Below are 27,310 nucleotides of genomic sequence, written 5' to 3' on the forward strand. Positions count from 1 at the left end.
AGTACCTGTAATAAATAATAAATAGATAAAATTAGACCTGTTGTAGCCACACCTTTAAAGTGCCAACTACGCTGCCCTTTCCGCCCCTACTCCATTCATAAAAACAGTACTATAGCCAGGGCTATGGATAAGGGGTACCATCAGTCCTCCTGTATGGGGCCCAGGCCAGCATACAGGGTGAATCGGATGTAGGCCGGGAGAGTGATTGGCACGGCGGGGGGGCAATTATTGTAACCAATCCCCTGTTTGGCTTTCTCTGCAGTAGCTGAAAGCTGGCTTCTTCTCTCTCCCTCCTGCTGGCTTTCAGGTGCTGCAAAGAGAGCCATACAGGGAAACGGTTACAGTAATTGCCCCACACCGGTGCACCCATCACCCTCCCTGGGCAGCACAGTGGCTCAATGGTTAGCACTTCCGCATGGCAGTACTAAGGTTGTTGGTTCGAATCCCAGCCACGGCACCACCTGCCTGGAGTTTGCATGTTCTCCCTGTGCCTGCGTGGGTTTCCTCCAGGTACTCCGGTTTCCTCCCACACTCCAAAGACATGCTGGTGGGTGAATTGGCTCCTGTCTAAATTGGCCCTAGTATGTATGAATATGAGTTAGGGACCTTAGATTGTATGCCCCTTGAGGGTTAGGGACTGATGTGAATGTACAATATATATATGTGTAAATCACTGCGTAAAATTGACAGTGCTATATAAGTACCTGAAATAAATAAAATACATTTCCCTCTGCTGCCCCCACCCCTGTAATGTTGCCTGTTTCCCTCCTCTCGTTCCCACCGGCAGCTGCAAGCACACAATAGGATCCTTCAGGATGGAGAGTGGGGAAAGGGTCGGGTAGATATGTCACATTTACCAGCCCCTTCCTTTCCTGAATGATTGGTACCAATCACTGTGTTAATGCATAACTGAAGCATAGTAAACTGTGTTTTCTTGGGGTAATGGGGGGGGGGGGGCTTGTCAGGTTGACTGTATGGGGCCCTGTGGTTTGGGTGGCGCTGTCAGGTTGGCTGTATGGGGCCCCATGGTTTCTAACAGCAGCCCTGACCATAGCTTCCATCAATGAAAAGCAATCTATGACTGGAGGAGGTCAACCTTTCATTCATCCACCCGTCCTCCATTCACAGACTGCATAATAAAAAAAAAAAAATTAAAATAAAAACACACAACATTCATAAACACACTTCTAAAACAAACACAAAGAGCATGCAGTCAAAAAAGCATGTTGCCTGCATATGTGCAAGTGTGAATGGCACGTCATTATTTTTATTGTATGATACAAGAGCACTTCAGTTACAATGTTCTGGACTCTTGTCTACTTACACTATAAATGGCTTGTTTCTCCCTATCTAATCTCTGTGCAGTCTGAATGAGTCCGCTCATGGAATCAATACTAAAATATTCCCAGTCTTTATTTCCAGCTCCGGTTTTTAGCAAACTGTAACGCACTGCTCCATTCAAACCCTCATCGTTGTCTGTGGCATATACTTCATATACTGTAGACTTTAAGGGGATTTCCTAGAGAAAACAAAACAGTTTCATACATAACCAGCAGAGGTCAATGCAACACAGTATTTACCAAACGATATATGATGATCTCAGGCTATGCAATATTATTATTACTAAATGTCATTTAAGGACCTTTTAAGACACATTTAGGGGTGTCAAGATCTGGCCGTTCATTTCTATGAATAGAAGTTTATTCTGGCCATTAGAATGAATAAAAGCTCAAGCACTAAACAGAACTAGTGCTCAGGGGCATTTAGATGCATTTAGGCACGTTGGGTGCAAAACGCTCCTCTCCTGTATGTGCACATGATTTTTTTTCTGCATCTAAAAGCCTGAGAACACTTAAGGACACACAGCCTTACGCAGAGGGACATTTAGAGGCAGTCTGCATGAGGCCAAAATGTCAATGTTAGGATTTCAAGCTCATGGGTGCAAAATGTACATTGTTTTTTAACCACTTGCCCTCCAGAGTCTGGATTTGTATTGTTTCATGACCACTGAAGCTGACTGTATATATTTCTTGTTGTGGCACGACTTTAACCTCTTGCCCTCCTGAGGATTTATCCCCCTTCCTGACCAGGCCATTTTTTGTGATACGGTGCTGCGTTACTTTAACTAATAATTGCGCGGTCATTCAACGCTGCACCCAAATTAAATTTACGTCCTTTTTTCCCCACAAATAGAGCTTTCTTTTGGTGGTATTTGATCACCTATGCTTTTATCTTTTGTGCTATAAACAAAAAAAGACTGACAATTTTGAGAAAAAAACAATATTTTTTTACTTTTTTGCTATAAAACATATCCTGTAAAAAAATCATTTGGTCAAATTTCACCTATAGTGGGTGGGTGTTAAAAGATAAGTTCACCTTTGGGAACATGTTACATGTTCAACCTGTTTTTAGGGTAACATGTACCCACTCCTGCAGCAGCCGCCTGCTGTCCTCTCTCCCTGTGACAGCAGTATGGGGAGAAGTTCCTCGTACTAGCTCTCACTTTTTGAAAACAGCGCAGCCATGCGGTGCTCCACCCACACAGCCACATCATTCATTCATAGAGTTCTATGAATGAATGAACTACAAGTCCCAACACCCTTTGCGGCTGACAGCTTCTAGCTCTCAATGAACTACCATGGCGCTGCTGAGAGCTGAGGTTGGTGCTACACACAGAGTGCAGAGTTCAGGTTGGTGCTACACACAGAGTGCAGAGTTCAGGGGTGTGCTACATGCAGAGTTCAGGGGTATGCTACATGCAAAGTTCAGGGGTTTGCTACACACAGAGGGCAGAGTTCAGGTTGGTGCTACACACAGAGTACAGAGTTCAGAGATGTGCTACATGCAGAGTTCAGTGGTATGCTGTGTGCAAAGTTCAGGGGTGTGCTACACACATAGTGCAGAGTTCAGGTGGTTGGTGATACACACAGAGTGCAGAGTTCAGGGGTGTGCTACGTGCAAAGTTCAGGGGTGTGCTACACACAGAGGGCAGAGTTCAGGTTGGTGCTACACACAGAGTGCAGAGTTCAGGGATGTGCTACATGCAGAGTTCAGTGGTATGCTACGTGCAAAGTTCAGGGGTGTGCTACACACAGAGTGCAGAGTTTAGGTGGTTGGTGATACACACAGAGTGCAGAGTTCAGGGGTGTGCTACGTGCAAAGTTCAGGGGTGTGCTACACACAGAGGGCAGAGTTCAGGTTGGTGCTACACACAGAGTGCAGAGTTCAGGGATGTGCTACGTGCAGAGTTCAGTGGTATGCTACGTGCAAAGTTCAGGGGTGTGCTACACACAGAGTGCAGAGTTCAGGTAGTTGGTGATACACACAGAGTGCAGAGTTCAGGGGTGTTCTACACACAGAGGGCAGAGTTCAGGTTGGTGATACACACAGAGTGCAGAGTTGAGGGGTGTGCTACACACAGAGTGCAGAGTTCAGGTTGGTGCTACACAGAGAGTGCAGAGTTCAGGGGTGTGCTATGTGCAGAGTTCAGGGGTATGCTATGTACAAAGTTCAGGGGTTTACTACACACAGAATACAGAGTTCAGGGGTGCACTACACACAGAGTGCAGAGTTCAGGGGTTTGCTAGTTCCTATCTGTAACATTAACCACACTTACTTTACCTTCAAACTCTATTCTATAACATACTTTGGGAGACAAGACGAAGTCTGCTATCCCAGGATGACAGAGCTACAATTCAGCCAGGAGCCGGTCTCTGTAAGAGCTTTTCATGGCTTCTGGGATAAGCAAAGTAAACTTTCTGACACAGTTGTACTGATACATGGATACAATCAGGTGCACATAGATGTGTTTGTTGCCAGAATGCAGAGTTAGGCTTTCACATGATACAAATGACTTCAGCACAACTGGGTGACAAACTTACAATTCAAACAATCCTGGGAGATCAGATCATAAATGTCTACCTTTTTAAATTTGTATAGGATTTACCCTGACAATATAAATAACGATGGGGAAGATACCTGACCTAGGTTTAGGAAACAGAGGGTTCCTGAACAGTTTCTAAGCTTTACCAGCATTGCCTTCCTTCATCAGCCTTAGCAATGTCCAACTGAATATGTTTGTATGTGCACGGATACAATTCATACAAACCAAGAGGCTTTCCTTTCAGTAAATATTTTATAATAAGCTGTATTACTTGTGGTTCTGATATAACAAGCCTCTTTATCTCACATGCTCTTTACAGTACATTATTTATATTAATTTAGGTGGATCAAAAAATGAATCAAATAATTCCTGAATGGATTACTTTTAATGAATAATACAGTCAGGTCCATAAATATTGGGACATCGACACAATTCTGAAATTTTTGGCTCTATACACCACCACAATGGATTTGAAATGAAACGAACAAGATGTGCTTTAACTGCAGACTGTCAGCTTTAATTTGAGGGCATTTACATCCAAATCAGGTGAACGGTGTAGGAATTACAACAGTTTGCATATGTGCCTCCCACAATCCTCTACTTGTTACATGACTCACTCCACCAAGTACAAAACACTTCAGACAGTTTTTGCTGCAGTAATCTCCTTACTTCCCAGGACTGTCCCAAGTCCAATGATCTCACTTAGTCTACCTGAAGACCCATGAAAATGGTGTATATATATATATATATATATATATATATATATATGTGTTTGTAACAAAGACAGTGTTGAGGAGCAAGGGGAAAGGTTAGGTTTTGAAACCTATTTCCAGGCAGCACCCCGCATCTTGTTTATTTTTCACCCATGGCCCTCATTCCATAGTTGTGTTGTCCACAGGGAGTTAAATGATCTGTCAGCTGTTGGAGCCATGAGAAATGGTCCACAGACATAGAGGTGGCCAAAAAGGTTGCTGGGCAGGGAGAGCATGTATGCACTTCTCTAGCTCCCACTCGTTTTTTTTGCGTGATGTCAACAATCCCCCAGATTGAAGCAGAGGTCCCAGCTAAGCTACAACAGTATGCAGGCAGGAGGCACGTGGACATCAGACTGGAAGGACGTCCAGGGGAAAGAAGAGCTGCTGAAGAGTGTGTGAGAGACATGGAATTGATGCTGCAATACTTTCCTGGAGAAGAGCCAGAGGGGGAATATTTATTTCTGAGAGAGCAACCTTTGGAGTGATAGCTATCTTGGAGGATCCGTGAGGGGGATCCACAAAAGCTCTTTGACCCGCAAGGGTCGAAGTGATGAGGTGAGAGGCTTATCCAGATGGTGGTCGGATTGTCAGATTTACATGCCCTCAGAGATCTACACGAGTTCTGTTTATGGTCACTAACAGTAGTTATTGGAAAGCACTGGTTTTTTTTGGTCACCAGCAACATTTATTGGACTTTGAGAGCACTGTTGTTTGTACCATTTTAATGGTCATTTCACTTCACAAGAGGCACGTGTGATTAGAGATATAAAATATTATATATATATATGTATGCGTGTTATATATACATATATATATGGAAATGTTTTTTCACATGTTTTGAGTTATTTATTTTATGGGCACTAATTAATATTAATTGATATCACTGTCACATTTATATATATATATATTTTTTATGAAATATTTTTTATGAAATTTTGTGGTTTCACATTTTTTATTTATTTATGTGTGCATATATCTTTTGGGAGTAGCGCTACATTCTTTATTGTATTTATTTATCACAATCCCCCACTAAAACTACTAAGGGAGTGGTAAGGAGACTAATCACCTTGCATATAGAAAGTGGGTAATGGCGACTGGTCTCTATCACAGGAAATGGAAACCTTATCAGACAGAAAAAATGGTTTCCCTTTTCAGGGCATTGAAGCACGGAACCAGCTTAAGATGTATTCATGGATAAATTTTTGCCAGGATATGCTGTAATGTAAATAATTAACTCTAATTTGTTTTTGCCTAGAGCTTATCTCAAAATGTTAGGAAAGTACAGAGGAGCTGACGAGCAAATTCATGGCCGTACTAATATTGAATAGGTCATGTCTTTTCATCTGCTATGTGATCCAATGTTATTAAAACAAAACAAAGTTTATTCTTCCAAGAGTTTACTACTTACCTCTTTTATATGTAGAATGGTGCCATTAGGTGGTCGAACAAATACAGGCCGATTGTCATTGACATCGATTACATCCACTTTTAGCATAGTCGTCCCCCACAGAGGAGGTCTGCCTTTGTCAGTGGCTACAACTGTCAAATTAAATCTTTCAAATGATTGTAGAAGTCTTCGAGAGGTTATTAGTCCAGAGTTTATATCAATGAGGAAGGCATCTAAGGAAACATTACAAATATAGTTTTTATTATGTATTTTACACATACCAGAATGTGCAAATATGTGGATACAGTATTGAAAAACTAAAACATACTGAATATATGGAAATCTTTACTGGCTTTTCATAATGTAAGCTTATTAGTTCTGTCAATGACCTTTGCTGACTCCAGCATAACTGAAACAATCATGGCATTAGTGGAAAACAGTCACAACTGCTCTTGCTTTGAGTGTCTATCAAATGCAGTACATAAGGATTTTTTCACTCTCTAGAACACAAAACATTGGTCTCATGTTTAATGGCAAATTAAAGTTGTCTTGCCTTGACATAAAAATTTTGGCAGAATTCTAAATCATCCCTAGCTCCAGAAGCCATCATGGTTTTTTTTTGTTTTTTTTTATTTAAATATTTATTGATTTTCAAACAAATAAATTATACAACCTTATTCTATTAAAAACATGAACACATTTATAGTATAATTATCATTTCCCTAATTTTCCCTACTCCCCCTAACCCCCCCCGACCTCCTATCTACCCCCCACCCCCCTCCGCCCCCCCCCACACTCCCCCCCCGCTCTGTGTTTTCCTACTTTTCCTGGGACCCCACATCCTCCATAGAGAAGAGAGAGGTATACTCATATTATTTTACATTACACCCCCATATATTCCCCATTAACTTAAATTCTTCCCATTTGTTCCATCTCACATAATATCTCCCCATCCTATCTTCATTCATATGGTAAAGTTTCTCCATCCTACATATCTGGTCCACTCTATTTGCCCAATCCCCTACTTTCGGCACCTCCCATCTCCACCAGAACTTGGGTATCAGATCCTTTGATGCATTTAAATAATACCATATACCAGATTCCTTATATTTATTCACTGATAACTCTGTACTGTGAAAAAGACAAATCTCTGGATCTAATATAACATCAACTTCAGTAATCTTCCGAATCAGGTGCACTATTTTCTCCCAAAATTCTTGTATTTTTGGACACTCCCACCATATGTGATACATAGTGCCTCTCCCTCCACAACCCTGCCAACACAATGGTGAATTCTCCCCACTCAACTTGTGTGCCACATTTGGTGTAATGTACCAGCTTACTAAACGTTTATACTTACTTTCCACCTCCTGCATACTTATATTTTCATGAATGAATCTATATATTTTCTTCTGTTTTTCCTCATCTATTATTACACCCATGTCCCTTTCCCATTTTCCTATAAACATTGGCCTTATATTTGTGTCCATTTCAGTGAGAATCTTATATATTTTAGCAATTCCGTGTTTCCCATCTCCCCGTGTTACCAATAACCTTTCAAACGGGTGCCAATCCTTTCTGGTTCTCAAGGGTTTCGGCAGCTTCTCTACAAAGTGTTTCAATTGATAATAACGCCACTCATCCATTACTGTGAAAACTTCTCCCTTTTTTCTTTTCCAAATCCTTAAGTGACCCCATTTCCTCCCCCACCATTATATCCCTTAATTGTACATCCTCCTTCTTAATCCACTTTCCTGTGATACCCTCCCTACCCGGAGGGAAAAACTCTGTATCCCCTAGTGGCATTAATTCAGTGAATTAAATTCCTATCCCTTCTGTCTGTGCAGCATATCCCAAACTCCTAAAACATTTAAAGTGTACAAACTTGTGCTATTTACTAATCCTCTATATTATTATTATTATACAGTATTTATATAGCGACAAAGGGTTTGCTCAGCGCTGTACAATAGCGGGGGGGACAGAACATGAGACAAAACAGTACAATACAATACACGAGGGGTTCGAGGGCCCTGCTCTTTCGAGCTTACAATCTAGGATATACTGTGTAGGCACCCATATGATCCTGATCAAATTAGTTCCACTAAGTACGTTTTCAATTTTAACCCAGCTTTTCCCTTTTGGATTATGCGTCCAATCAAAAATTCTCACCAGAAGCCATCGTGTTAGTGGTGGAAATTTTCCCAAGCTTTGGACAAGTAGAAGATAAAACCACTGACTTAACACATGACTGCACAGATTCTACTCACTTGTTTTCAACTTCCAGACAGTCTGGGATAGGTAAAACATAGGTGTTGTAGGTCAGCCAATGCACCAAATGGTATAAAAAATGGACATGCACCATTTTTCCAACATAGCATACCCTTTGCATGATAGTGTGTTACCATCCATTGTGATGTGATGTAACGCAAATAAGTTAGTACTGTATTTCCTTAGGGCTCTTTCACACAGGCAGACAGAGGTAGTTAAAAATAGGTGGGTGAGCTGCAGTTTTACTTCCCCCCAACTGCCTAACTAAATTCTAATAGTGCAGCCAGACGAGGCTGTACACATGCCATGGCCATGATGCTTTGTTTTGTGGCTATGGTAATTTTAATTCACCACCTGCCCAATATTCCCATTAAGAACAAGTGCACCACAACCACAAGTCAAACGCTTGGCTTACATTTTTTAATTCAAAATCACCCTTGCAGTTAAGAACACCCCACCCAAAAAAAAACCCCCAAAAAACTGACATTCAAAAGGCAGCAGGATCGCATTCTGAAGAGCCCTTAGTGCAAAATAAATGGCACTACATTGTGCTAACACACATAATGTGGTAATGAATGCGTGTAATGCCCACAATCAAAAAAGGGTGTTTCAGCCCTTAAGGTGGCTAGAGAGTTTTTTTTATTTTTGATCATAGATTCTTCAAAGTTTCAGCAGGAGAGTGGGAAAGTATTTTACTCATACGGTTATGACAAATTGTGGTGGTTGTCCAGGCTGTTCCTCCAGTGGTGTCCAACATTGTTAGCATGATTGGAGATCTGAAATACCCAGAGACACACTAAACCCACCACTGAGAGCTTACCACTTGCCCCACAGTCTCAGAGTAGTTTTGCACAACCCTAAACCACAAGTCTCCAAGTGACGGAATTCCAGTTTGAGAAGACATCTGATGTAGGAAGTAGGAGAGTAGTAGTAGCTTCTATTGCATTTGATTAGGAAGGGTTAAAGTTAAAAGGATCTGTTTACTGTATATTCTGCCTACCACAATAGTGGGAAAAGCAGAAGGAGTGGTTTCTTTTGCATATAAAGGAGTTGTGCAACACAATAAGACATTTCCAAACATGGAAATTACAACATTTCCAAACGTTTATACTGTAACATTGTCTCTACGCATTCACGTCACATAGGAAAAAAAAACAAAACATATAACATACCAGCACCAGGGCCCTGCAGATTATACGTCACAACACCATTGTCACCCTCGTCCAAGTCTGTGGCTGACATAGTGATGACAGATGTGCCCTCTGGTTCATTCTCATACACGCTGGTACTGAACTGGCTTTTAGAGAACTGCGGTCTGCAGTCATTAACATCCAGGACTGTAATAAGTACCTTGTAATTGAGGCCATAAGAAAGTAAAGAGTCTGTGTCAGTAAGGCAAGTAACATTCACTTCATGGCACAAAGAATATAAAGAATGCAATATGTAACTAACACAAAAAAAAACTGAATGGGTTAGAACCAGGGGCGGACTGACCATTCGGAAACTCGGGCACTGCCCGAGGGCCTGGGGTCAGTAGGGGGCCCCATGAGATGCCCCTGGTACCTTTTTCATAGGCTTTTTTGAGTTTGGGCAAGGACACAGGGGCCCCATGATCCCTTATTGCCCGGGGGCCCCATGAGTTGTCAGTCCGCCCCTGGTTAGAACATTGTTCATTAGACCTGATCCAACTGTTTTGTTTGTAATTGTAGTTCTTTGAGATATCTCTATGGAAGTCAGTGTAAACTCAGACACTAAGTGTAATTCCTTTTTTTATTACAATGATATAAAATATCACGCATTCCGTTTATGTTCTCTAATAACTCTATCACACCATCAGGGCAGATATAAACTGTAATGAAACAATTGTTAGGTGTGTGTAGCCTTAGATATATTCGGTTAATAAAGGGTTCATTCACGAGCCATCTCCAAATTTTCCAAACCCCATCATGAAACCTGCCCCCCCCCCAACTCACTCAAATGATACTGTAGTTTAGTTCATGATATCAACTGCACTGTATTTTAGCATCAAAACAAACAGAAATTTCACAGTAAGCAATCTTTCCCTCCTCCATGTTACCTAACCTTAACATTTATCCTGATCCTGAAACACATGCCCCTCTCCCTACCCTGTCCCTCAGCTCTTAACTTCCCCATGCCACTAAAACCTAACAATGCACCTAACTCTGAAAGTTAACCCTTAGATCTTAAAGCAGAACTCTGGTTAACTCTGGTTATTTTCCCATGCAGTGGGACTTTGCCAACACTGCAGGGGTTAAGTGCTCATTTTGTCCAGGGGCTCAGGGTAAAGCTATACTTACACATTCCTCCAATCCTCTGGAAAACTGCGCTGGACTGTTGCTGCCGCCCTCACGTCTGGAGCTGATTTGTGGGCGTGATGACGTCAGGAACAGCCCATTCACAAGATTACTAGCATTTAGGGGGGCAGGAGTGGCTGGGACCGCTCTTTCACTCAGAGGATAGGCAGATTAGGTAAGTATATCTTTACTTTCTGAGCCCCTACCCTAGACAAAAATGAGCATTTAAGACATGCAGTGCGGGCACAGCTCCACTACATGGGAAAATAAAAAATGTGTCCAGATTTCTTCTTTAAAATACACTAACCATTAAAGAGAACTCCAACCCCATTAATAACACTTTTAATTTACCCTCAACTCTTACCCCCAACACTTATTTTAGCCCTGTCCCACAACCTCAACCCTTAAACAAAACTTGTCATAAGAGGAATGCATCGGCTGCCATTGATAGGAATTATGACTTTTCTAAACCTTTCATTTGCTGCTTACTTGTTCTGGGTCTGTTACTTATAAATAATAATGCCACACAGTCGAACAGCAAACATTTTCACAAAGAGGCCATCAATGGCATCTCCGATATTTCCCACGGGTGTATTTTAAACATAACCCCCTAACGCCTGACCCTAAGGCCGGCCATACATGGGTCGATTTCCGTTCGAAAATCAGACCTAAGAATAATCGACTGATTTTCGCTTTGTTAGTGGGGCAATGGCACCGGCTGATTTTCGTCGTTCATCCCCATTTTGTTTATTGGGCATGTTGGAAAATTTGTGAAAAATGTCTGATTTTCAAAATCATTGGTAGCACCATCGGATTACAGAATGAATTACGTTTTTGATCGAAAAATCGGTCGGAATTCGACCCATGTATGGCCTGCTTAAGCTGAGCCTCAGCTTACTTAACTCCAAAAACTAAACTATCACTTAAAGCTTTAGCCCAAAATATCGCCTCATTGTCCTGATGCTTCCCCTGCTGATTTACACCAGTCCCAAGCCAAACTGCGCTGGCTCTGTTAAATTTCTAAAATCCTATAGTTCACATATACAGTTAGGTCCATATATATTTGGACACAAGCACACTTTTCATACCTTTTGCTCTGTATGCCACCAGAATAAATTAAAACAAAACAATTCAAATTAATTTGAAGTGCAGACTTTCAGCTTAAGTTCAAGGGGTTGAACATAAATATAAAGTACAAATTTTAGGAACTGCAACCATTTTAATACACAGTCCCTCCATTTTCAGGGGCTCAAATGTTATTGGACAAATTAATATAATCATAAATAAAATGTTCATTTTTAATATTTTGTTGCAAATCCTTTACTGGCAATGACTGCCTGAAGTCTGGAACCCATGGACATTACCAAAGACTGGGTTTCCTCCTTTCTGATGCTTTACCAGGCTGTAACTGCAGCTGTCTTCAGTTCTTCTTTGTTTGTGGGTCTTTCTGCCTTTAGTTTTGCCTTCAGCAAGTGAAATGCATTCTCAATTGGGTTGAGTTTAGGTGATTGACTCGGCCATTGCAGAATATTCCACTTCTTTTCCTTCAAAAGCTCCTGTTTTTGCAGTGTGCTTTGGATCATTGTCCATCTGTACTGTGAAGCGCCGTCTATCAGCTTTGCTGCATTTGGCTTAATCTGGGCTGACAGTATATCTGTAAACAATGCAGAATTCATCTGGCTGCTTCTGTCACATCATCAGTAACCACCAATGGCCCAGTGCCACTGGAAGCTATGCATGCCCATGACATCACATTGCCTCCACCATGTTTTACAGATGACGTTGTTTGCTTTGGATCATGAGCTGTTCCAAGCCTTCTCCACATTTTTTCTTCCCGTCATTCTGGTACAGATTAATCTTAGTTTCATCCATCCAAAGAATGCTTTTCCAGAACTGGTCTGGCTTTTTAGAGGTTTTTTGGCAAAGTCTAATCTGGCTTTTCTATTCTTCAGGCTTGTGAATGGTTTGCACCTTGTGGTGAACCCTCTGTATTTGCTCTTGTGAAGTCTACTCTTGATTGTAGACTTTGACAATGATACGTCCACCTCCTGGAGAGTGTCCTTCACTTGTCTGGATGTTGTGAATGGGTTTTTCTTTAGCATAGAGAGGATCCTATGATAATCCACCACTCTTGTCTTCCTTAGACATCCATGCCTTTTTATGTTGCTGAGCTCACCAATGCATTCTTCTTTCCTCAGAATGTATCAAACTGTTCATTTGGCCACTCCTAATGTTGCTGCTATATCTTTGTAATGGATTTGTTTCATTTTTGAAGCCTTACAATGGCCTGTTTCACTTGCATGGACAGCTCCTTTGAACTCATGATGTAGGTTCACAGCAATAGATTTCAAATGCAAATACCACACTTAGAATCAACTCCAGACCTTTTACCTGCTTAACTGATGAAGAAATAATGAAGGAATAGCCCACACCTGGCCATGAAACAGCTTTTGATTCAATTGTCCAATTACTTTTGGTCCCTTAAAAAAAGGGGGATGACTACTCTTAGGCTGGCCATACACTGTACAATTTTCTTGAGATTTTTGGTTTAGATTTACCAAAAACCATATAATAGGAGGTCAAACCTAACAACACTTTCAGTTGTATCCAACTAGGCAGGCCCTTGCATTGCAAAGTTGAAGGTAAATCTAAAGGAAATTGGGCAGAAATTGGACAGAAAATTGTATAGCGTATGGTCAGCCTTAAGAGCTGTAATTTTGAAACCCTTCCTCCAATTTGGATGTACATACCCTCAAATTAAACCTGAGAGTGTGTGCTTTCAGCGCATATCCATTGTATAACTATAGCCTGAATATGTTTTAGTAAATACCTGAAAAAATCTAAAATTGTGCCTGTGTCCAAATATACTGTATATGGACCTAACTGTATATCCATATATTATGGATACATCCGTAGAGTTTAGATGGAATAAACATTTTGTTATGCACAGTAATCTTACTAATACATGTAGGAGTCATTCATTTATTTACTATGTGAGTATCCATGAAATTCATCAGGAATACTAAACAATAAGACAATATGGCAAATCATTTGAGTGATAGGAGGTATCAGGAGCCACAGTTTCAGTTTCAAGTAAAATCTGATATTACTGTGCATTCATTTAGATACAGCAGGGCTTAACCATAAGGAAAGCGATAAGGGAATGAAGCATGTGCATGAAGGACACTTTTTTATATTTGCATTTTTTGCTAGGAGGTATATTACTATCCTCCCTTAGGCGGGATGCACATGCACATTTATCTTATTATCCTAGCAAATATATTACATTTACACTGTCATCTTCTATATCCACAAAATAGTGGTGTATAGTAATAATATAAGACATTTGTACATTATAATGTTTATTCTGTCCAGTAGAAATAATTTGTAATATTACCTGCACAGAGTTCTCTCGGCGGTTGCTAGCAATGTCTCCAGGATTGTCTCTGGCAATGGCTGTAAGAGTATAGTAATCCTTCTTCTCTCTGTCCAGTGGGGAAAGGATGTATATGTCTCCCTGTTGTTACACACAATACATATAGAGTTAGAATTTCTACCCTTCTGCTTTGTACATGAGAGAAGTAAGTGCATTGCATCTATGGGGCTATACTTAGCACAGAGCAGGGTCGTTAATTGAATTGCTCCAGTCTAAGAGAATAGTAGGATGAGGTTGGCCTCTACATGTTTCAACAAATTAAATATACCCAGTTGACATTTTTACTACCTTACCTACTGGTCTAGTTTAGAAAATGACACCCTTAAAAGGTAACTCCACTTTTGTAGGAAAAAAATTGAAAATTAAAAAAATAATATAGCGTATACAATTGCTACGCAAGCCATACTGTAAATGAATGTTTTTAAAAATGTGTTTCCTTTTCAATCTGCAGTTCTGTCATTTTCTGTAAAATTCAATGCAGTATAGCAACCTGGAGGAACACTCCCAGAAATGTAATTTCCTTCTTGTGTGATTGGCTCACTGATTTTCCCAGAAGTCTGCACGAAGATACAAGCCAAATTTTAGGCATCCTCTGCAACAAAATTTTTATTTTTGGTGAGATGCTCCCAAAGGGTTAATCACATCTAAAGAGATGGTGAGTATAAATGATAGTGTAAGGATGCTAGCATTAGTAATAGTTTATCCCAGAGAAAGGGGGCAAAAAGCATCCCTGGAACATTTGCTGCAAATAACTGAAGGGAAGGTAGTCTTTATTACAGTGCTTCCAAAGGCATTTTTTAAATTAAAATAGTGAACATGTTATACTCACATGCTCTGTGTAATGGTATTGCACAGACCAGCCCCAAACCTCCTCTTCTGGAGTCCCTCGCCAATGCTCTCGGCTCCTCCTCTTCTGGAGTCCCTCGCCAGTGCTCTCGGCTCCTCCTTTTCTGTGTCTGCCACCATAGCAAGCCACTTGCTTTAGGGCAGACTTGCAGGCTTGCTCTTTAGCTAGCTACTTTCAAACATGTCCAGTAAAAAAATTTGAAAAATCAAATTTCATCATAAATTTTGGCCAAAATGTATTCTGCTACATGTCTTTGTTAAAAAATCCCAATACATGTAATTGGTTTACTAACAGTTCTCCCGAGGAGAACTGTTAGTAAACAAAACAGTCCTCCCTGTTGGAGATGCTCGGTAATCACTGGGCGCTGGTGGGTAATCACCGGCTGACACCCGGTGATTGACAACTGCCGCCGTGAATGGTGGCGCAGGTAGGGCGCACGTACGTCACACATGCACCCCCTACCTGTAAAATGCGAAATCACGGATATATACGTGATTTCGTACACCCGTGCCGCCCTGTAGCAGTATTTCTAATAAATGTATTTTATATAAAAAAAATTACACAAGGAAATCTATTCTATGGGAATATGGACTGTGAACAGTAAAAATCTGACAGAGATTCTACCCTTTTTCCATTGTATACAAAACTAAAAACAAGCTTTGCCTGGTGTTGGGCTTTAAAAGTGAGAGCTAAGATTTTGAAACCTTTGGCACCTCATATAACCTCAAATCCAATCTGTTTTCAGGGAGGGAAAAAGTCATAATGAAAGAACAGTTTGTAAAGACTGAGGTTTTCTCCTAATGGAGTTACAACACGTACTGTTGTAGGGTTTATTCCAAACTTGCCCTCTCCATCCACAAGGCTATATTGAATAAGAGCAAACCGCCCAGAGTCTGCATCAGTGGCTTTTATCTGCAAGACTGTAGAACCATGTTGAATGTCCTCAAATACTGGTTTCTGGAAGACACAAAAAAAAAGTTATTAGATGCAAAGACCAAAAGATGAGTCCAGCATATACAGCAAAAGCACTGAATATCCAAGTGGGATAGGTAACCATTTTTTAGGTTAGGTAACCATTTGTGTTTTATGGAGATGTGATTGTAAAGCAGACCAAACTGTATCAGAGCAGTCATAGAGCGAGAAGCCATGACCTCATCAATGCCGTGCTGCTCTAATTAAGAAACCAAAGTGCTTTAAAATTAGCCAGAGAACATTTAAAGCTATCTACATACAGTTGTGTTCAAAATAATAGCAGTGTGTTGAAAAAAGTGAATAAAGAACAAAATCCTTCTAATAGCTTTTATTTCCATACACACAAATGCATTGGGAACACTACACATTCTATTCCAAATCACAACATGAAGAAAAATATATCAAATTTGTGTTGTTCCTCTAAACAAATTGAAGAAAAGTGAATATTAGACTGTTCAAAAAAATAGCAGTATTTGTATTCTTCTTTACAAACTCAAACATTCACTATATAAACTGAAAAATGTTTAAAGATTTTGCTTTCCTTTGAATCACTTAATTAATATTTAGTTGTATAAGCACTGTTTCTGAGAACTGCTGTACATTTGTGTTGCATGGAGTCAACCAACTTCTGGCACCTGTGAACAGGTATTCCAGCCCAGGATGATTGGACTACGTTCCACAGTTCGTCTCTATTTCTTGGTTTTGCCTCAGAAACTGCATTTTTGATGTCACCCCACAAGTTTTCTATTGGATTAAGATCCGGGGATTGGGCTGGCCACTCCATAACGTCAATCTTGTTGGTCTGGAACCAAGATGTTGCACGTTTACTGGTGTGTTTGGGGTCGTTGTCTTGTTGGAACACCCATTTCAATTCAAGGGCATTTCCTCTTCAGCATAAGGCAGCATGACCTCTTCAAGTATTCTGATGTATTCAAACTGATCCATGATCGCTGGTATGCGATAAATAGGCCCAACACCGTAGTATGAGAAACATCCCCATATCATGATGCTTTCGCCACCATGCTTCACTGTCTTCACAGTGTACTGTGACTTGAATTCAGTGTTTGGAGGTCATCTGACAAACTGTCTCCGGCCACTAGACCCAAAAAGAACAATCGTACTTTCATCAGTCCACAAAATGTTGCGCCATTTCTCTTTAGGCCAGTCAATGTGCTCTTTGGCAAATTGTAACCTCTTCAGCAAATGTCTTTTTTTCAACAGTGGGACTTTGCGGGGGCTTCTTGCAGATAGCTTGGCTTCACATAGGCGTCTTCTAATTGTAACAGTACTCACAGGTAACTTTAGACCTTCTTTGATCTTCCTGGAGCTGATTGTTGCCATTTTGGCTATTCCTCTATCCATTCGAATGCTAGTTTTTAGCTTTCTTCCACGTCTTTCAGGTTTTTGTTGCCATTTTAAAGCATTTGCGATCACTTTAGCTGAGCAGCCTATCATTTTCTGCACTTCTTTATATGCATTCCCCTCTCCAATCAACTTTTAAATCAAGGTACGTTATTCTTCTGAACAATGTCTGGAACGACCCATTTTCCTCTGAATTTCAGAGAGAAATGCACTGTAACCAGCATGTACAACATTTGCTGCCTTCCTTCCTTAAATAAGGGCAATAATTGCCACCTGTTTTTCAAAGAATGAATGACCTCACTAATAGAACTCCACACTGCTATTATTTTGAACATGCCCTTTCAATTAGTGATTCAATTACACAGAATCTGCAGCATGCATGACTGTTGGGTCTGTTGGATTTCTATTACTCTACTACACCTGCTAGTAAATTATTTGCCATGTAGAAATATAATTTCTACCAAAAACAGTGATTGATCAGGTTAGTGATGTCTGACTGCTATTATTTTGAACACAACTGTACTTAACGCTTAGCACCTGAGTCTTAACTCCCAAGGGTATCATTCTGAAAATAACAGGATGAGCAAACACAAGAGTAAAGTAAAAAAAAAATACATATACAATGAAAACAGAGCTCCCTAACCCCCAGATAGTTCAGTCTACCTGTGCCAATAAAATTTTATTAGATAATGTGGCTGCTACATGCCAAACGATAAACATTTTTGGGGATAAACTTTGAGGATGCATGTAAATGTTTACTCATATCTGTGATGGACCTATCTAGGTATTTGCGCAATGTTCAATGTTGCCAAGAGTGCCTATTGGGCAGATTTTTGGGGAAAATGCCATAGCACCCTGTAAACATGGAAAAGTGAGCTACCATTTTGGAGAAACTTTTATTGCTGACAACAGTTCCACTTTAAAGTTGCTATGTTCTTTTACAAATGGTTCATTCTAAAATGATCAGCACAGCAAAAGGTTTCAGCAGTGTTTCCTGAAGTGCCCCTACTACGGTATATATTTAAGTTCTTAGTATTGGTCCTTTGTCACAACAAACCTTGTGTGAGGGACAATAATAATCCTGCCATGGCTTTATTTGGGAAAACCTCTCCAAATTTTTCAAATGTGATTCCCAGAAAGGTCCCCACTACAGCTGTGCCAAAATGAAACCATGAGCAGGTTTGCATTTAGTAGATGCATCACATGGCTTTATTGTCACTTCTTGACTGCAGTGTACATTTAACCACAGTAGATTATAGGTTAACTTTATATTACATTTTTAATTTTTTTAAATTTTTTTAAGAATTGACATATTTTAAACAGTTTGGTTTTGTGTGATAAATGCAAATTTCTGTGGTTTCAACAAAGCATGTCTTTGATACATTTTATGCTATCTTTTGAAAAATGCTTAAATATTTGGAAACATTTGTAAAATTTCACGACCTACTGACATTATTATTTACTTCCTGCCCACGTCTGAAAATATATAAGTACTACATCCTGTCTTCACCTCTACATTTCCTTTACTGGATTCTTTCTCTTTAGGTGCTGTTTTATTTTTACCAGTCTTCACGGTAATCTCTTGCAGGATATTTCAGTTATTGCCCTTAACTGACATAAAGCTTTTAAAACAAAAATTTAAACTTTGAAAGATATCATTACGTTCTGCATAAGTAGCGATGAAAGAATAATCAAAAATATAATCTACTGACAGTCTGCACAATCTACTTCTCCTTTATTCGACTGAATTCTAACACATCAGCCTGCCAGTATTTTTCCTTTTTTTTGTTTATCTTTTTAAATTGCCTACTGGAAAATATAATTGTGTTTGGTTAATGTAATTTTTGTTGCTTTTTTATGTTTTAAACACTTTTCCATCTATTTTTTTTCACTGTCTATATGCAACATTTCATGTTTCATGTTTCAAATAAATACTGCATGCCTAAGGATTCTCGGAGCATTATGGGTTTGCTAACACGACATCACATTAGACATTTCCTGTTTTAATGGTGTGGTTTGCCCAAAAGCTCAGACTGAGCCTTCTGTTAAGAGATAAGGTACTGAGATTGGACTATTGCTCCAACAAACATATATTATAACAAAAATTAAAAAAAAAACCTGGCTGTACATAAAAAAGCAAAATAAGGATATTGAAAATGTGAAAAGGAGCCTATAGTTTAATTTGTTGTCTCATAAGAATGCAAAACATTTAGTATGATATATTGTTTTTAATTGTACATTTTTTCTTTATATTTTTTTGCACTGTCTACGTTTGCATGGAAATATGTACAACAAGTATATGTATTCCCCATAGGCAAAAAATGGCCTTCTTCCCATAAAATATAACTAGACTTGTGTTTCCATAGACAAGGGGGTTGTGTGTGGACAATTTCTCATCTGATATCAACCCATATGTCCCTTAGCAGCTGGTAGGTAATAAGGGCATACACAAGTGCTGCAACCCTATTGCTTGCTTTTAACCAGTGAAGACCTTCAAAAGAAAACACTGCCAAAAGAAGTCCCTTTTGTCCCCAAAAATGATATATGTATTACTATGGTATTATATGTAATAATGGCAAGAAGCCCAAATAGGCTTATAGCGGATTTGTAAAAATTGCTCTGTTCCAAAAGCAATATAGGAAGGTTAAAAAGGGGGAAAACCTATATGTACTGGTCAACAAATCAGAACTATAGACAGATACCTCCAGTGGTAAATATACCCGATTCACTGCAAAGCTCGCCATAGAGATGTAAGAAATTAATATGGAGTTGCCTTTTCTATACATGGCAAACATCACTATCCTGTAACTTAGGCCATTACTCACCTTTATCTAATTCTCCATAAATAGTACATACTGTAAAGTCTGAGCTAGAATAATGGCTGTACTGGGGTCTGTGTAGGGTATATGCAGGGTATGGAAACAATGAAGCCTTTGCTGATGTGTGGGTTATTTCACCCTTAGATATCAACTAAATCCCTAGAATGGAAATGACTTGTCTATACATACTTTCATGGAATAAATGAACATTCCAAGCCTATGAACAGGATGCAAAGTATACAGGCCTTTGGAAGTAACAGTGCCACAACATAGTTAAAACACAGACTATACATTGGTCACTATCATTATTTTACCTGGTATAAAGCCTGGCTAAATATTGGATTATTGTCATTGATATCCACAATCTCAAGACAAACAGGAACCTCAGAAGATCTCCGTGGAGAGCCATTATCTGATGCTCTGACAGTGAAGTTTAACCACTGCACCTGTTCATAATCCACGGTTCGGTTTGCTATAATTTTCCCTGTACAAGAAAAAGTAGCATGCTTCATTCTCAACAAATACAGCAACAGTGTACAGAAATCAATAGTGTACATATAGTTAATAAAAGCTAGGAGGAAACATTTGTAACATTTTGTATGTACTTACCTGCTGTGTTGTCCTCAAGTTGTACGTATCCTGCTGGCACAAGGTTATGGAGAGAGTAGGTAATCTGACCATTAGGTCCCTTATCTGGGTCAACAGCAGATACTGACAACAGTGTGGTCCCTGGGGTGGCACCTTCAATTATCCTCTGAGAGAAAACAGTAACTCCGAATGGTCGGAATCTGGGAGTGTTGTCATTGACATCCAGAACATTCACTGTTAGCTTTGCTGTAAGCAATAAATAAATAAAAACATTAACAGCTATTTTTCATCAATAAAAATAGAAAAAAAAGTTGCACCTTAAAGACGATTCACAACATATAAAAATACTAATAAACTAAAACAATATAACTAATACAAATATTTTCCAAAAAAATATGGAAAACAATGAAGCTTGTCTAAAACAAATCTATCCCAGTAGAACAAATGTTTGTCTGACTATGAAGTACAAAAGTAAAGCTGGGTAAACACCATTGGTTCTTTTTCCCAGTGACTGAACAGAAAAAAAAACTGAAGAACCTGGGAGGAGCTTGCTGCACTAACTATCTGATGTTAGTACAGCGCAGGGGCGGACTGACAACTCATGGGGCCCCCGGGCAATAGGGGATCATGGGGCCACTGTGTCCTTGCCCAAACTCAAAAAAGCCTATGAAAAAGGTACCAGGGGCATCTCATGGGGCCCCCTACTGACCCCGGGCCCTCGGGCAGTGCCCGAGTTTCCAAATGGTCAGTCCGCCCCTGGTACAGTGATCTCCCAACTGACCTATTGTGTTCTGACAGGGGGACTGCCCCCCCGCCAGAACATTCTGGTCAGTGCTGGCAGCCATTGGCTGTTGGCACTAATCAGATGCTGGTTTTCCAGCAGGGCCATTTGACTGAGTTCTCTCAGACAGGTGGGTGTACATACGTGCCGAATGCTGGGCGGTTCATATCGAACTGGTCAATACCGGCTGATATTTGGACTCTGTGTAAGGGGCTTTATCAGTACTTCTGAAACAGCAACTTGGCAGTACAATGGCGTTCAGCTCCAGTCTATCTTCCAGATTAATGCACAGTTGCATTCATTAGTAAGCTGTGTATGAGAAGGTGAATTGAGCCTTGGGACTTTAGTGGTTGACATGGTTGTGTTGCAGCAGGTGGATCTTGTTCTTCATTCACACAGTGGATGATATTCTTATAGGGATCTTTACTAATTTTTTATGTATATGTACGTGTGTTACAGACATTATATTATAAACCAAGCCCTTCACAAGTAGAGATTGATGTGAATGGGTCAACACATCCTGTGAACTGTTGCAGAAATATGTTGGCATTATATAGGTGGTTAAAATAAATCCCTGGTCGTACATACTATTACATTGTTCTAAAAATGTTGATTGATGGAATCGCTAAGCATTATGTATAATATCTATCAATAAAAATAAAGAATAAAGGTTTTATTAAAGGAATACATACAGTGAAATATATAATTAAAAGCTTTTCAACCTATTTATTACAGGTACTTATATAGCTATCAATTTATGCACCACTTTACATATATAATGTACATTCACATCAGTCCCTAACCCTCAAGGAGATTACAATCTAAGGTCCCTAACTCACATTCATACATATACTAGGGCCAATTCAGACAGTAGCCAATTAACCTACAAACATGTCTTTGGAGCATGGGAGGAAACCCACGCAGGCACAGGGAGGATATACAAACTCCAGTCAGGTAGTGCCATTTTTGGGATTCGAACCAACAACCCTAGTGCTCCTAGGAGGAAGTGCTAATCACTTAGCCACTGTGCTGTCCCAATGAATATGATGTCAGTGTTTTTAGCACTACAGATTATGATAGAATTTTTATAATGCTGTTTTCATTTTTGCAGCTTTATTTCAATTATAGTGGGCCAGATCTATTCAATATTTTGGTGGCAACTTGAATGACATGCTGGCTTATTATTATCATTCAAGGAATCCTGTGACAAAATATCTCCACCAGAGCTCACAGTTCCAACCAATGCCTACAGACACTGCAATCCCAGATGATAGATACTCTGATGGATTTTCCACAAGTTGCAAAAAACAAATAGGATAACCTCAATTAAAAGGGTGACACTTTTATTAAATGTGCAAAAGGACAGATAGACTTCTATAATAAATCTTACAATTAGAATGCCTGAAAAATATAAGCTGGTATTAGGTCATGAGTTAGAATTATCGCATGCCTCTTCTTTAACTACTGCATTACTTCAGCATTTGTTTAGGCATTTTTTACCTCAACTTGCTCTTTGTCACTTCTCTAACTATGCTCTCAGTCTCTCCCTTATTTACTATATATACCTGCATTTCCTATAAGAGGCATGTTGTCAGCACAATACTGAATATCAAATTGTTTCTTTTGTTTTTTATCCTGCATCTACCACTTATCCCTCTGCTGTCCAAGTTGGTATGTCATGTGGTTGTGTCCACTATTACTTTATGCTCTGGTTTCCTTTTGTAGTTTCCTTTCTGCTTATCTGCTTACCAAGCTTGTGCCCTAACTATTCTTCTACTTTCCGATACCTGCCTAGTTTATTAGTTTTTCACTATTGTTTTCTATCTGCAGCCTAGTTTGCTCCCAATGCCATTCCACAGTTGTTTTCTGGCATTGTGCTGTGACCGATTGGTGTTGATTTACTAAAGGCAACTCGGCTGTTTTGTACATTGCAAGTGGATTTTCCTTACCTTAGTGAATGTGATGAATTTTCATCCAATTACCTGCAGGTAAATGTATAAAAACAGTCTTTTTTGCTTACATTTGATTGGATGACAGAAGTCAGCAAAACGTCACCTCAATTACTAAGCCAATTCCCTTGCATAGTGAACAGTCTGTTTTCCTTTAGTAAATAAACCCCATTGCCTGTCTTCTTGTATCTGCTTGGTTATCATTCTGGCACTTCTGTGGTTATGTGGTTCACCTGGCTTATTCGCTTTCTATGGTACCTAGGTCTTATCTCTGGTTCCATGTAGAGTTTGCATCTTAATTTTTTTTATCCTTTCAACCAATTTAGTTACCAGTGCTTGTCCTGTATCCCACTTCCTTTCACTTACTCCTTGTATATTCTGTCTTTTGTATATTGCATGTGCCCCTCTTTTTTGTTCCTTGGCAACTACAGTAGCTGCTGTCAGAATTTCCAGTTCCATGTAATCTGAATTCCATGGTTCTGTCTCAGTCTGGTTTCCTGTTGTCTTTTGTTGTTAGCAATGAATTCTCAGGAATTACACTAGGGGAGTGCTCATTGCACAACTCCAATGATATTTCCATGAGACTCTGGTAAAGACCAGGCACTATAAGAGCCTACACCCCAGACAAAGCAATCAACCATCTTTGAGCAATACAGAATTAACTCTCTTCTACCCTGACTGCTCTTTATCACTCCTTTCTGTTGCATGTGTTAGTGCTTTTACAAAAAAAATTGAAGGTAGAAGGGCAGCACATGTTCATACCATATGCTTAATAATTCCATCAAAGGAACGTGGATATATAGCACCTTTGGGAAATAGTAGTTCACTTGATAATTACACTGTATTGCAATTATCTAAATTGCAGAAAAGTTCAATAATTTCAAGGAACTAGTCAAAACTTACCGTTAGGGACACTGACTGTTCGGTCAACCACCTCACTGGCATTATCATATACGGAGATAGCAATGTCATAAGTGGCTACAAGTTCTCTGTTCAAGGGAGATTTTACCATAACTGCTCCTGGAAATGGATAAGCAGGGGCAAATGTCACAAATAATACACTTTCTTAAAATCCCTACACAAAATTGCTCTGAATGTTGTGAAATATTTCAAATTGTGTATTTGGAGCTGAGTATCGTGTGAAGTGGGACCAATAAAGTCAAATCAAAACAGCTTATGTAAATATCAATGAATGTGTAGCATTGTCATGTACTGTATTAAGAAGACATTACATCACATTATTTGAACCCAGTTCCAGCTCTATGTCAAGCTCCAATGATCCCGTGTTCAGTCTGCATAGGCTTAACAACAACCAATAAAGGACATGCCTTGCCCTTTATGATGAGCATGTTGACATCCATGCCAGCAATGACTATGAGAGTGCAGCAGCAACAGCAGTGAACAGTTATTATGATGATGATGATGATGATGTAGGAAGACAATGCATGAGGCAGACAGGAAAGGCTTTTACAGAGATAACACTCATCAAACCTTCAGAGGTGTGAGCCATAAAGGAAAGAGAAGAGTCAGTTGGTTAGTAGCATGACACTTTCATTCACCAGAAATTCAGAAGAAGACAGAAGAATTTTAAAAGAAAAGAGGAACAGTAAGGCAAGAATATCAGAGGAGCACCAGAGAAGATTAGGGTATTTATAGGTTCATGCAAGTAGAGTGCAATGATGGGAAATTCTAGCTAGTATAAGGAAGTTTCATAATAAAGAAGAAAATATAGTTTATTCAATGGATACAAATGAAGTACCTGTTTTGAAGTCTATACCGAATGTTCCCTGCTGATTAGGCACAATAACATTGGTATCATCTGTGGCCACAATTTCAATGATGTAATACTCCAGTCGAGGATTGAGGTCTCGATCGATGGCAGTTACCTCAGCTACAATAGTTCCCACCTCAGCTGATTCCAAGACACTGACAGTCTGGATGGGATTGACAAACTCTGGTGGGCAATCATTAACATCATCGATGAGTATGTTGACTGTGGCACTTCCAGATAAAGGCGTGGTGCCATGGTCTGTGGCAACTACTATTAGCCTGTAGGCATCCTTCTCTTCCCTGTCCACAGTTACGTTGGCCACCCTAATGACACCTGTAGAGGAATCAATAAGGAACCTGTCTTGGGCACCACTTTCTATACGGTAGGTTAGTTGTTGGTTTGGGCCACTGTCTGCATCTGTTGCTGTGACCTGCACAACAGAAAACCCTGCAAAAATAAAGTATTCTGTTAACCCTTGTTAAATTACCATTTCCTTCAGGTTTGCTCTGTATATGTGATATTATTTGCATGAAATAGATATGACATAGACATAGGCATAGACATTATTGCAGGTCAAGTGACTGAAGCACTTAGCACAATGGGTATATAATAGTTGGATCTCCCTTAAAAGAAAAACAGCTTTAATACAGTGATCAGTGATAATACACTATCACTGTACTAATGACACTGACTGGGAAAGGGTTAACATCTCAGGTACTCTAGGGGTTAAATGTTTGTCTAACAACATGTAATGTGTGTATTATGTGCAGATTTTTACTAAACATCTCTCTGTAGGGAAAAGAAACAGAGAGATAGTTCACACTGTACAATGCCCTGTGCTGATTGTCAACACAGGGCTCTGGGCTGTGATTGGACACAGCTAATCAGAAGGTCCTGGCCATAAACCACAGTGGGAGTCATCGAGCAGGAGGGTATGCATGCGCTCCCTGTACCTGGAAGAGGCCAGCAACATACAGGTAAGTCAACGTGCCTGTACGGGCTGCCTGTCTGCAGTATATTGTGGGTGGGTGGTCCATGAGTGGTTAAAGAACTACAGTATGGGAATGTAAACACAGGTCCTAACGGGTATAGACTGTACAAGCTGCTTGCAAGCTTCAGTAAACTATCAACAAACTTTAAAGCTGAACTCTAGGCAGTTCTAAAACACAATATCCACAGTTCTGGAATAATTTGATATATTATTAAATTATTTTTTGGAATTGCAAGCAGTAAAAGTACCAAAATTTGACCTGGTATCAACTTATTGATACCAGGCAACCCCTGTATAGCAGCGCAACAGTGTGAGAGGAAGAAGCAATCAACCAGTTCACGTCATGTGTTGGCAAGAAGAAGAAAAAACAGTATTGTGTGAAAAATCTCTAAGTGAAGCTACAGTATATGTTGTTATGTTATCTTTAGGTGATTCATTTTGTATTTTGTTTTTTGAAACCCGTTAACAACTTGTTTAAAATGGCATTCAGCACTGTCACAAAGATCTGTGTGTAAAGGATAAGCTCGCAATAACACATTTTTTTGCAGGTAAATAGAATGTGCATTTACAATTTTTTTGTTTTAGGAGCCTGGATAGCATTGCACCAGCAATCAGCAGATACTTTGTACGAGCAGACAGTTTTACACTGACATAAAGAATTAATGTTGAGCGCTGTGGTAGTTCATTGAGAACTACAAGCTGACAGCCGCAAAGTTTGTCGGGACTTGTAGTCTTCTCATTCACAGAACACTGTGAATAGATGATGCAGCCAGGCAGGTGAAGCCCAGAATGGCCCTGTTTTTTTTTAAAAAAAACAGCAACCGTGGGAGATGATGGAGAAGTTTCCCCGCTAACTGTCACATCGGGAGGGGGGGGGTTGGGGGTGCGGGGGCCAGGACAACCCTGAATATGGGTGTAACATGTTACAAAAAGGGTACTTATCCTTTAACATTGTGGATCTGTATAGTACTTTAAAAGCTTTAGCATAGCTTCCCAAAAGCTCTGAAAATGAAAAAGCTCTGTACACTCATGTACAAGCTGAAGCCCATGTAAGCCAAGCCTAAAGAAACAGACCAACAGCATCTTTTTGTTGTCTTAAAGACATCTTCATCTTAGCCATCTTATAAGGGAGAAGTCACCTCTGTGATGATATATTTAAGTGAAAAAACATGTTAACAGCGTGAAA

At 39.7% G+C, this 27,310-nt stretch overlaps 1 protein-coding gene across 3 annotated transcripts in view; it reads right to left on the reverse strand.

Annotated features, from left to right (window-relative positions):
- The window catches only part of CDH23 (cadherin related 23), a 1,300,862-nt gene that overhangs the window by 41,815 nt on the left and 1,231,737 nt on the right, over window positions 1-27,310 (reverse strand). For 2 of the 3 annotated variants that reach the window (XM_089677099.1, XM_089677097.1), the window contains exons 46-54: window positions 25,122-25,580; window positions 24,266-24,382; window positions 20,654-20,878; window positions 20,359-20,528; window positions 15,711-15,848; window positions 14,006-14,125; window positions 9,466-9,643; window positions 6,047-6,258; window positions 1,325-1,519 (exon numbers count right to left, since the gene is read on the reverse strand). In XM_089677099.1, the coding sequence (XP_089533225.1) occupies window positions 1,325-1,519; window positions 6,047-6,258; window positions 9,466-9,643; window positions 14,006-14,125; window positions 15,711-15,848; window positions 20,359-20,528; window positions 20,654-20,878; window positions 24,266-24,382; window positions 25,122-25,580 (1,814 nt within the window). The remainder of the gene's footprint in view (window positions 1-1,324; window positions 1,520-6,046; window positions 6,259-9,465; window positions 9,644-14,005; window positions 14,126-15,710; window positions 15,849-20,358; window positions 20,529-20,653; window positions 20,879-24,265; window positions 24,383-25,121; window positions 25,581-27,310) is intronic. The other variant, XM_089677098.1, reaches the window with a different exon arrangement.

Source organism: Staurois parvus, unplaced genomic scaffold (assembly GCF_062004578.1).
Source record: "Staurois parvus isolate SC_StPar_1 unplaced genomic scaffold, SC_StPar_1.0 ptg000177l, whole genome shotgun sequence".
NCBI classification, from domain to species: Eukaryota; Metazoa; Chordata; class Amphibia; order Anura; family Ranidae; genus Staurois; species Staurois parvus.